The sequence below is a fragment of the Salvelinus sp. IW2-2015 genome, linkage group LG18, assembly GCF_002910315.2.
Source record: "Salvelinus sp. IW2-2015 linkage group LG18, ASM291031v2, whole genome shotgun sequence".
NCBI lineage: Eukaryota > Metazoa > Chordata > Actinopteri > Salmoniformes > Salmonidae > Salvelinus > Salvelinus sp. IW2-2015.
The window spans coordinates 48,064,266-48,077,246 of NC_036858.1; the positions used below are offsets into that span (position 1 = coordinate 48,064,266).

Consider the following 12,981-nt stretch of genomic DNA (forward strand, 5'->3'; position numbering starts at 1 on the left):
CAGCACACAAAGTAGATGTCCTAACCGACTTGCCAAAACTATAGTTGTTAACAAGACATTTGTGGAGTGGTTGAAAAACTAGTGTTAATGACTCCAACATAAGTGTATGTAAACTTCCCACTTCAACTGTACGTTTAGTTCAACATTCCTCTGCCTAGTTTAAAAAATAAAAAAAGTTATAATCCAATAGGCTTATGAAATCCAATATCCTCGCCCATGTGGAAATTCAGTAAGAGTATGTATCTGATAGTTGACGCATCTCTCCCCTATCAACACTTTTGGTGCCAACGAGAATGATCAGTAAAGTAGTCAAGAGACACTAGCTTGATTGAGCCTCCTTCATGTATATCTCACAGGTCAGATATTTAAGCCTCCATATATCCACTAGTTTCCAATAATATCCATGACATTTGTGATTTCTTAAGAGCATGAAGGTGATAGTTTGTATAGTGTGATTTCCTTTATGGTCCATCGAGGTATTTAAAACAGTATTACAATCTCCACCATAATAATAGCGTCTTGTATTGCTTGTAGGGTTGATATTTATATCTATATTCAAAGAAACATGGCTCATCATGTAAGGTTAATGAGCCATATCTGTTTATGGTCCAATAACATAAGTAATCATCCATCTGCCTTGCGGATCGTTTGGACAATTTTGCACATTCGGATCAATATTACGTTAATTTTATTCATCACCCCTTTTGAGTTTCTTTGCCCCTGGGAGAAATATATTTCACCCCCCAGTCTTTTTTCCACACAACACTTCATCTAAAATTGTTGAATGAGTTTTCTGTAAACAATAGATATTATGTTCTTTCTCTTTAAGCCAATAAATTTATTGGTCACATACACATGGTTAGCAGATGTTAATGCGGTGTAGCGAAATGCTGTGCTTCTAGTTCCGACCCTGCAGTAATATCTACACAGTAATCTAACAATTTCACAACAACTACCTATACACACAAGTGTAAAGGAATGAATAAGAATATGTACATATAAATAATAGGATGAGCGATGGGAACGGCATAGCAAGATGCAGTAGAATGGATAACAAGAGTACGTATATACAATGAGTTAGTAGTGTAGGGATATGTAAACATTATGAATCAAAGTGAATAGATCAAAGCTATAGTAAGATACAATTATTACATCCATGATTAAATATTAAAGGGCTAGAGATTGGTCAGTAATGATTTGGCAGCAGCACTTCAATGTTAGTAGATCGGCTTGTTTTAGCTAATCGTATGCATCTGAGCATAGAAGCTGTTTTTCAGTCTCTCGGTCCCAGCTTTGATGCACCTGTACTGACCTGGCCTTCTGGATGATAACGGGGTAAACAGCAGTGCGTCCGGGTGGTTGTTGTCCTTGATGGCTTTTTGGCCTTCCTGGTGAAATCGGGTGGTGGAGGTGTCCTGGAGGGCAGGTAGTTTGCCCCCGGTGATGCGTTGTCAGACCTCACTACCCTCTGAGAGAGCCTTACGGTTGTGGGCGGAGCAGTTGCCGTACCAGGCGGTGATACAGCCCGACAGATAGCTCTCGATTTGTGCATCTGTAAAAGTTTGAGTGTTTTCGGTGACAAGCCAAATTTCTTCAGCCTCTGAAGTTGAAGAGGCACTGTTGCGGCTTTCTTCATCACGGTGTGGGTGGACCATTCAGTTTGTCCGTGATGTGTACGCCAAGGAACTTAAAACTTTCCACCTTCTTCACTACTGTCCCGTCGATGTGGATAGGGGGGTGCTCCTCTCGCTGTTTTGTGAAGTCCACAATCATATCCTTTGTTTTGTTGATGTTGAGTGAGTGTGAGGTTATTTTCCGTACACCCCACTCCGAGGGCCCTCACCTCCTTCTGTAGGCCGTCTCGTCGTTGTTGGTAATCAAGCCTACCACTGTAGTGTCGTCGGCAACTTGATGATTGATGTGGAGGCGTGCATGGCCACGCAGTCATGGGTGAACAGGAGTACAGGAGAGAGGCTGAGAACGCACACTTGTGGGCCCCAGTGTTGAGGATCAGCGGGGTGGAGATGTTTCCTACCCTCACCACCTGGGGGCGGCCCGTCAGAAAAGTCCAAGACATTTACATTTACATTTAAGTCATTTAGCAGACGCTCTTATCCAGAGCGACTTACAAATTGGTGCATGCACCTTATGATATCCAGTGGAACAACCACTTTACAAATAGTGCATCTAATCTTTAAGGGGGGGGGTTAGAGGATTACTTTATCCTATCCTAGGTATTCCTAAAGAGGTGGGGTTTCAGGTGCTCCGCGAAGGTGGTGATTGACTCCGCTGACTGGCGTGTGAGGGAGTTGTTCCACCATTGGGGTGCCAGAGCAGCGAACAGTTTTGACTGGGCTGACGCGGAACTGTACTTCCTCAGAGGTAGGGAAGGCGAGCATGGCCAGAAGGCCAGAGGTGGATGAACGCAGTGCCCTTGTTTGGGTGTAGGGCCTGATCAGAGCCTGAAGGTACGGAGGTGCCAAGACCCAATTGCACAGGGCGGGGTCGAGACCCAGGGCCTCCAGCTTAATGACGAGTTTGGAGGGTACTATGGTGTTAAATGCTGAGCTGTAATCGATGAACAGCATTCTTACATAGGTATTCCTCTTGTCTAGATGGGTTAGGGCGATAGTTGTTTAGCTCAGTTACCTTAGCTTTCTTGGGAACAGGAACAATGGTCACCTTCTTGAAGCATGTGGGGACAGCAGACTGGGATAGGGATTGATTGAATATGTCCATAAACACACCAGCCAGCTGGTCTGCGCATGCTCTGAGGAAGCAGCTAGGGATGCAGTCTGGGCCGGCAGCCTTGCGAGGGTTAACACGTTTAAATGTTTTACTCACGTTGGCCGCGGTGAAGGAGAGCCCACAGGTTTTGATAGCGGGCCATGTCAGTGGTACTGAATTGTCCTCAAAGCGAGCAAAGAAGTTGTTTAGTTTGTCTGGTAGCAAGACGTTGGTGTCTGCGACGGGGCTGGTTTTCTTTTTGTAATCCGTGATTGACTGTAGACCCTGCCACATACGTCTCATGTCTGAGCGGTTTAATTGCGACTCTACTTTGTCTCTATACTGACGCTTAGCTTGTTTGATTGCCTTGCGGAGGGAATAGCTACACTGTTTGTATTCGGTCTTGTTTTCGGTCGCCTTGCCATGATTAAAAGCAGTGATTTGCGCTTTCAGTTTTGCGCGAATGCTGCCATCAATCCACTGTTTCTGGTTGGGGAAGGTTGTAATAGTCACCGTGGGTACAACATCACCAATGCACATGCTAATAACCTCGCTCACCGAATCAGCGTATACATCAATGTTGTTTTCTGAGGCTATCCGGAACATATCACAGTCCACGTGATCGAAGCAATCTTGAAGTGTGGAATCCGATTGGTCRGACCAGCGTTGAAGGTAAATATTGTTTGTCTTTTCTTATTATCTATTAACCCATTACAATTATAACTGGCTATACTTATTTCACCAATTACCCAAATCTATCATAATTTATATTTGTAAATGTACCATTAAAAAGTACCATAGTGCTTTTTAACTACATGTTGATAGAGTTTAGCAGTGTAGGTTATTGTGGAAGAAGGACAGTGACATTTCTAAATCTATTTTGCTTAAAGGTCATTACTATAAATTAGATATATTAGGGATGTTAATCATTAATCGGTTAGCCGCCGGAAATACATTTGACTGGTCATGCTTATCGGTCTGTAGGGTAATCTGCATAATTGTGTGGAATTAAATTAAAGTGTATTTTCTTAGTCGTCATGCATATTATTTATCAAACGTGCACAGCATACAGAGCCTAGTTTGAGAAGTAGAATAGCCTACCACCTGTCAGACAGCGCGAGAGTAGCTCCTCATAAAGTCTGTAGGCTACTGGAGTGAAACCTGCTTCTGTAAGCCCAGTCATTGCACAACAAATAACAATTCTAAATGCAATTGCGTGTTAACTTTGGTGGCCTGGATTAAAAGGAGCTATTTTTATTTATCATATCTCAACTCTTAATTAAAACGCGCCTCCCAATCGACATTCGGGTGTATAGGCTATAGCCTGCCTACCGTTGACATATCAGTGTTTCACCCACCCCTTTGCAATGTGAGCTTGAGGCAGTATAATTGTTTGAAACCTGAACGTTTTACTTTCCTTCAAATAATGAGGCATGTTTAACCTTGCTTCAAAGTAGCCTTGCGAAAATCCAACCGTAGAAACGTGGAGGTAATTACACCACATTACCAAAAGCATGTGGACACCTGCTCGTCAAACATCTCATTCCAAAATCATGGGCATTAATATGGAGTTGGTCCCCCCTTTGCTGCCATAACTCTTCTGGGAAGGCTTTCTACTTGATGTTGGAACATTGCTGAGGGGACTTGCTTCCATTCAGCCACTAGTATTAGTGAGGTTGGGCACTGATGTTGGGTGATTAGGCTCGAAGTCAGTAGTCCAATTCATCCCAAAGGTGTTTGATGGGGTTGAGATCAGGGCTCTGTGCAGGCCAGTCAAGTTATTCACACCGATCTCGATAAACCATTTCTGTATGGCCCTCGCTTTGTGCACGGGGGCATTGTCATGCTGAAACAGAAAAGGGCCTTCCCCAAACTGTTGCCACAAAGTTAGAAGCACAGAATCGTCTAGAATGTCATTGTATGCTGTAGAGTTAAGTTTTCCCTTCACTGGAACTAAGGGGCCTAGACCAAACAATGAAAAACAGCCCCAGACCATTATTCCTCCTCCACCAAACTTTACTGTTGGCACTATGCATTGGGGCAGGTAGAGTTCTCTTGGCATCCTCAAAACCCAGTCGTCCGTCGGACTGCCAGATGGTGAAGTGTGATTCATCACTCCAGAGAACGCGTTTCCACTGCTCCCGAGTTCAATGGTGGTGAGCTTTACACCATTCCAGCTGACTTTTGACGTTGCACATGATGATCTTAGGTTTGTGTGCTGCTGCCCRGCCATGGAAACCCATTTCATGAAGCTCCCGATGAACAGTTCTTGTGCTAACGTTGCTTCCAGAGGTAGTTTGGAACTCGGAATAATGGTGTGGCAACTGAGGACAGACTATCTTTACGCGCTTCGGCACTCAGCGGTCCAGTTCTGTGMGCTTGTGTGGCCTACCAGTTCTTAGATGAGTCGTTGTTGCTCCTAGACGTTTCCACTTCACAGTAACATCGCAGTTGACCGGGGCAGCTCTAGCAAGGCAGAAATTTGATGAACTGACTTGTTGGAAAGGTGACATCATATAACGCTGCCACTTTGAAGGCCATTCTACTGCCATGTTTTGTCTATGGAGATTGCATGGCTGTGTGCTAGATGTTATACACCTGTCAGCAACAGGTGTGGCTGAAATGGCCAAATCCACTATTTTGAAGGGGTGTCCACATACTTTTCGATATGTTGTGTGTATATATAGTGTATTTTATAAAGACTTCCTCATGCCATTAACCAGAATTTCTCTCCTGTTCTATATGTTTTCATATCATCCAAAGGCACAATCATAGTAGTATTAGAACTTTAAAGGGTTCTTCGGCTATTCCCATAGGGAAACTGTTTGAAGAACCCTTTTGGGTCCAGGTAGAACCCATTTGGTTTCCATGTAGAACCCTTTCTCCAAAGTGTTCTACATGGAACATAAAAGGTTTCTACCTGGAACCAAAAAGGGTTCTTATATGGGGATAGCCGGAGAACCCTTTTGGAACCCTTTTTTCTAAGAGTGTAGTTGTTACTATTACACTGAACAAAAATATGAACACAACATTCAACAATTTCAAATATTTTACTGAGTTACAGTTCATATAAGGAAATCAGTCAATTGAAATAATTTCATTAGGACCTAATTTATGGATTTCACATGACCGGGAATAAAGATATGCATCTGTTGGTCACCGATACCTTGAAAAAAAGGTAGGGGCGTGGATCAGAAAACCGGTCAGTATCTTGTGTGACCACCATTTGCCTCATGCAGCGCGACAAATCTCCTTTGCATAGAGTTGTTGATTATGTCCTGTGGAATGTTGTCCCACTCCTCTTCAATGGCTGTGTGAATTTGCTGGATAGAACTGGAACACGCTGTCGTATACGTCGATCCAAAGCATCTCAACCATGCTCAATTGGTGACATGTCTGGTGAATATGCAAGCCATGGAAGAACTGGGACATTTTCATCTTCCAGGAATTGTATACAGATCCTTGCGACATGGGGTTGTGCATTATCATGCTGAAACATGAGGTGATGGCGGCAGATGAATGGCACGAGAATGGTCCTCAGGATCTCGTCACGGTGTCTCTGTGCATTAAAATTGCCATTGATAAAATACAATAGTGTTCGTTGTCCGTAGCTTATGCCTGCCCATACCATAACCCCGCTGCCACCATGGGGCACTCTGTTCACAATGTTAACATCAGCAAACCGCTCCCCCACACAACACCATACACACTGTCTGCCATCTGGCCGGTATAGTTCGAAGGTGAACATTTGCCAACCGAAGTCGGTAGCGACGCCAAACAGCAATCAGGTCAAGATCCTGGTGAGGACGACGAGCACGCAGATGTGCTTCCCTGAGACCGTTTCTGACAGTTTGTGGAGAAATTATTCGGTTGTGCAAACCCACAGTTTCATCAGCTGTCTGGGTGGTTGGTATCAGACAATCCCGCAGGTGAGGAAGCCGGATGTGGAGACCCTGGGCTGGCGTGGTTATACGTGGTCTGCGGCTGTGAGGCCGGTTGGACGTACTGCCAAATCCTCTAGAATGACGTTGGAGTCGGCTTTTTGTTAGCTGCTTCATTACAGGAGTTGTATGTTCAATAATAGGCTGTAGCCGTATGAACTGTAAGACGATAGGCTTGCTATTGTTGCATGTTTTCATTTAGCTCTTAATAAAAAATATCCGGTCCTTGTATGAATGCATAGTATCAGGGAGGATGAGGCAAAACGAGGTTTCTCTCTCGCCAAAATATGTCCAAAATAAGCCCAATACGTTTCTATGGGCTTATTTTGGGCCTAAGCTTGTCGCCTGCCTTCCCGCCTTGGGACGACTCCCATTGTTAGGGCGAGAACATAAGCATCTCGTCATTATACACAGATCTCTGGTAGTATTTTCTGTTGGTCACTTCATTTTATTGTTTGCAAAAAAATGTACAGTTTGTTGACCGGTTATTGAGGATAAATAAGTCGGCAGCAAAATTGACAGAAATGTGCATCCCTAAGATGTATTTATCATGCACTTATATCATCCACAGATTTTGGGGTTCAAGTTCCGCATCTCGGCAGACGCCTTCTTCCAGGTGAACCAAGGGGCGGCGGATTCGCTGTACCGCACAGTGAGAGAGATGGGCCTCCCGAATGGAGCTCGAGAGGGAGGAGGAGGGGGCACACTCTTGGATGTGTGCTGTGGAACGGGGGCCATCGGTATCACCATGTCCCCCAGAGCGGACCGGGTCATCGGGATAGAACTTATCCAGCAGGCCGTGGAAGACGCCAGGCACAACGCAGCCCTCAACCAGATCCAGAATTGTGAGTTCCTCCCTGGGAAAGCCGAGGTTGTCCTTCCTGGGCTCATGGAGGTCCTGGGCTCCACCACTGACTCTGGAGGCCCCCTCACGGCTGTGGTGAACCCAGCCCGCGCTGGCCTGCATTATCGTGTGATCCGGGCTCTAAGGAATAACTCATCCATCCGCAGGCTGCTCTATATTTCCTGCAAACCCGAAGGAGAGGCCATGAGGAACTTCAGGGAGCTGTGTTGCAGTCCCGACCCACATAGGAAGCTGACAGGCGAGGCTTTCAGGCCGACTGTGGCTGTGCCTGTGGATATGTTCCCTCACACGCCACACTGCGAACTGCTGCTGGTCTTTGAAAGATAGTTAATTACTACCACTACAACTTCCATATCAAGTTTCTTACACATAGTGAATTTTTACACATAGTGAATGGTGTCCTCTGGATTGTGTGATGACTACAGAGATAAAACAGTCAAATCAGTGGAAACTCAATTCCAAAATCCTCTCAAAAAGGAAAGTGATTATTACATTTTTTTAAATGCTGAGAGCTTTTCAATGTCATGTAGAATGTTGAATGAAAGTTGTGTTATTCAGAGACAGATGCAAGTCTAATGAGGGGGTTGTGTTCCTATATCCTGCAGCAGCAGTGAAGCAAAACATTTCCTGCCTTTTGTGAATGGATCAAAAGTAGAAAATGAGTGGAGAGCAGGGGAAGTGTGTTTGGGGTTGCTTGCTCACAAAATGCAAGTATAGATTCTACACTATCTTCCTGTATTCTGTATTTGAATGAGGCATATGCACATGCTGTATTTCCTGTTACTTCATTACATGCCTGAACTGAGTAGGCATAAAGTCTATATATCTACACTAGGTGGTGCTGTGGAGTCCAATGGTCCAACTGTTAACTTATACTGTGTAGCCTTCAGGTATGGTACACATCTTCCATTATTGCTGACATACAAGACAGAAGGTACCCATAAACTTGATCAACTAGGGTGGAATCTACAGTATTTGATCAGTTCTCCCTTCTAAAAACCCATAGTTAACATATAACAAACTTAGAACAAAATAAATCATGGACATATTTGACAAGTTTGGGATCAATGCAGGAAGTAAGCAATTTTCAGTCCTGCTTTAAACCAAATACAACTCACAAAGTTTAGCATACATAAAGGCTTCATAAGCACTACATAAATGCTTCACAAATCATATAAGTGTATCGCATATTCTATCAATGGTGTATAAACACTGCGTTATGTCACATTTCGCAATTCACTCTACAGTGGGAATGACAATGTCACCTTTTATATATCATTTATGACATATGCATATAGATAGCAGCTGTTAATTGGTCAGTTCTGAGGACTCCTGGGAGGCGTAGGTCTATGACCAAGGTGGAATTAAAATAAAATCACATGTATTTAAGATGCTTTAAAAGTTGAATATACATTCACAACTTTACAAATTGGTTTGAAGTACTAAAAGGACAAAACAAGACACTTGAGGCAAGAAGCATTTCAATATAGCCTTTTCTCATTTTTTATGACTTACAATCAGCACTGTCCAGGACATAGCTTAGATGAAAAGGCCTACAAAAATGTTGGCCTCGTTAGATTTATTTTCAAAKGCACAAGTAGGTATGTCAGGCTTCAAGTAAGTAGGAGCACTAGCAAAACTGTGAAGAAGTGGAATAATAGAAGTATGGAGAACAACAATACTGTTCTTGCTGACAGAAGCACACTAATCACCCTATATGTAGCCCATTGTGAGGAATGATAATTGTTCCACTGACAAGCTATTGTGAAAGAATAAATACGTTTTTACACCCCAAAAAAATTGGTTGCTCTAGTACATTTTTGTGGTTTAGAAGCAAATTTCCTACAATTCTACCCAGGCTTTTGTAACATGACTCATGGCATATTTTGGGTAGGCTATTTCATGATGATAATAATATTGTAATTAACATGAACCATCAAGTATATTAGTTAAACATATTCTTCAGAAAGAGATTCGCTCAATAGATGCTGACAGAGTCACACATTAGATTACTTCCCAAGAAAAGTCGATTTTTGCTTTGCTTTGAGTCCTCGAACCAAATATATCCCCATATGCATCAGAATCACGCCTTTCTCATGAAAGTTGCTGCTTGTTTATAGCCTAAAGCATTACAGAGTTAAGCGATGTTTTTATAACGCTTATAAAAGGGATATCTTTTTCCCCCTTCAAAATCTTAAGCTTAAAAKGTGTGCTTTTTGCCATTTTCATTAACAATGAAACCCCTCAATTTAACCCCTCAATTTGAGCTGTGGTTGAAGGTACTGGTTCACTGTACTTCACTGCCACTGTAGTTCACTGACTTATTGCACGTAATGTGCAAATAATGTTTCAAATACAGAGTAGGAGAAACCGCCTGTTTGAGCTACAGAGGTTACGCTGTTCATGTGTCGTAATGTGCTCCTTGGCATGCCTGACAACAGCGTGTGTTTTTTTCTCCCCAGAAGTGGTCAGAGGGATGATGTCATGCCAGACCTAGACCACCAGAGCTGCTGACCAGTAGGGCTAATCACAGACTGGCCCCTAAGCCAGGAGATAAGTAGCCTGGTCCCAGATATGTTTGTGCTGTCTTGTGACAGTGACCATAGGAGATGGCAAGACAGCACAAACTGATCTGGGACCAGGCTAGTAGAAGAGTGACAGGTTGGCGAGACAGATGACCACATGGTCAAACGTAGTTGAAAAAGAGATAAATGGATTCCAGAGGGTCAAGATGAGCATGCATGTTTTGTTTATCTTTATGGCGTAGGTACCAGTCAGTGCCACGTATATGACTTGTATTACAAGGGGAGTTACCTGGTTGTTTGCTAGATTTGCATCAAACTTGAATCAGATTGCAGAGTGATAACATTTCTAGAATGTTCTCTAATATATTGATTAGTCAACATCACATCAGGGCTGTAATCATAAAGTGTCTCAGGGTAGGAGTGCTGATCTAGGATCAGTTGAGCCTTTTAGGTTATAATGAATGTACTGGGGGACCTGGGGCTGTATCAAGTGTCTGAGTAAGAGCGCTGATCTAGGATCAGGTCCCCCCTTGTGGTCTGATTGTATTCCGATCTGGCTGACCACTTCAGGAGGACAGTGCCAGGTTGGCAATCAGGCTACCAGGCTACCGAAAGCAATCAGGCTACCGAAAGCGCATACAGTGGGCGACGTCAGCACCCCTCCTACAAGTCTCCAGAAAACGTGTGTTTTGGGACCGAGAGGCACTTTTTCATTACAACGTTGGAGGAAATATGTTCCTAGCATGTGAGGAATGTGTTTGCTGGCCTCATACAGTAGTTAGCTACTGCCATCAGTTGTTGTGTTTGTATCATATTTGACCTATTCCACCGTTTGTATAATGCATACTGGCATTTGAATACAGTGCGGGAATAGGGAATCCGGTAGACACATTTAAATGTAGGTGTGTGTAGATACATGACGGGTTTGGAACTCCCATGATCAGAAATCTATCATCAGAATACTAAAGCTGTATGAACTGTCAAGTCTAGACACGGCCTTAGATCTTCCATATGGCCCCAAATCCTAGATTAGCAATCTTACTGACATGCCGTGTTCAGAGGACAATTATGAGCCACTGTTTGATAACGTGCTTTCCACAGTGCAGGCACACCTATACCTGTTAACCTTCCAAGGATCCAGTGTTTGAGCAAGTGAACATGGTTTAAAACCAACCAGACAATATCAGGTTAAATTCCAACCAATTGTGTAAATTATATGTATGAAGGGTGTGCTGTGTTTATCCTACTTGTTCAATACAGAAAGAGTTCATTATCCAACCGTTTACTGTACTTTATAGGATATTCAAGCCTATCTTGAAGGCCTTATTCTGACAGTCCAAACTGACCAGTAAAAAGGTATGTTTACTTTATGGAATTAGAGAATGTATGTTTCTTTCTACCTACAAAGAGTTGTGACCTGTAAGATTGTTTGGCTCATGGCAGTTTTGAAGACTTGTTGCAACAGGTAAAATATGAAGCATGATTATAATTGTGTGTTTGATCCTTCCAATGATCAAGTTTTGGCAAGTTGAAAATATTAGGTTGAAGTTCAACCAGCAGGGAAAATTCATGTATGACGGTTGTGCTCTGTAATACAGAATCATGTACTTTGTAATTACTAAAGTACTTTTCAGCAGCGATATGAGATTTGTATCTGCAGTGTATCTGCATGCCATGAGACAACCAACCTCGCGGGCTGCGGTAGCCTCGTAATTAGAGACAGGGGTCGGTAACTTCAGGGTTGCCGGTTTCAATCCTGGAGCTGACTGGGGGGAAATCTCCAAAGAATGAGACGGCAGCCGGAGGGTCCCGAATTTCAACATCCCATATGCTACTTACCGCCGTTGTGCGTTAGAGCAAGGCACTTTACCCCTAATTGCTCCAGCTGCCCTTAATTATGCTGCTCCCGTGTGTGTTATGTGTCAGGTTGGGTACTGTGACCACAAAACATACATTAGGGCCATGTAAATGGACCAATAAAGGAAGTATTCTAGGATTGCATTGCAGGGGCAGTTAAAGGCTTGTCATGTTCCAACAGGTAGCCTAAAATATGGTGTATTTTTTCCTTCCAAGGATCCGGTTTTGGCATATGAAAATACTAGGTCAAAGTTCAACCAGGCAGGAAACTCCATGTACAGCAATTGTGCTCTACTTGTGCAATATGGAAAATATATTTGATGCTTCCATATACTTTATTGTGTACTTTTACAGATCTTATTTAATTGCTTTATTTGTAGTGCAGTGTAGTCTAAACTATATAAGGTTGGTTGACTCATTGCAGTATTGAGGTCATGTTTTAACAGGTAAAATATGGTGTGTTATTATGGTGTGTTTGCTTGATCCTGAACACCTGTTGAAATATAAGTCATTTCATTCATAATTACTCTATTATATAAACATGGGTCTAGGCTACAGGATGAGCAATATTGTTATAGAAAATAGTCTATTGAGGATTCTATTGATTCAAGAGATTTCATGATAGTTAAAATATTTTATTTGTTTAATATGTATGAGATTATATTCATAGTTATTATAATCATGTTTCAAGCAGATTTAGGATCAGGTCACCCCATGTCCATGTAATCTTATTCATTGTGATGTAACATTTTTAAAACTGATCCTAAACCAGCACTTTTACTCTCATACCTAAAGCCCCTGATCCTAGATTAACAATTCTACTCAGAAACTCCTTATGAATACAGGCCCTGACATGTGCAGTTTTCAGAGGACAAATATGGGCCACTCTTTGATGATTACATGTGCCTTCCACTGTGAAGCTTTCTATGCTAAAAGGTGTACACCTACGCCTGTTAACCTTCCAAAGATCCAGTGTTTAGTCAAGTGAACATGGTTAAAAACCAACCAGAAAATATCAGGTTAAAATCCAACCAAGAGTGTAAATTCCATGTGCAGTTGAAGTTGG

The 12,981-nt window shown here is 42.7% G+C and overlaps 1 protein-coding gene across 2 annotated transcripts in view; it reads left to right on the forward strand.

Moving 5' to 3' along the window:
- Nucleotides 1-9,333, forward strand: part of LOC111977882 (tRNA (uracil-5-)-methyltransferase homolog B) — an 18,901-nt gene extending 9,568 nt beyond the window's left edge. For both annotated transcript variants that reach the window (XM_024007649.2, XM_024007648.2), the window contains one exon: nt 7,240-9,333. In XM_024007649.2, the coding sequence (XP_023863417.1) occupies nt 7,240-7,860 (621 nt within the window). In that variant the 3' untranslated portion in view covers nt 7,861-9,333. The remainder of the gene's footprint in view (nt 1-7,239) is intronic.
- Nucleotides 9,334-12,981: the final 3,648 nt, after the last annotated feature.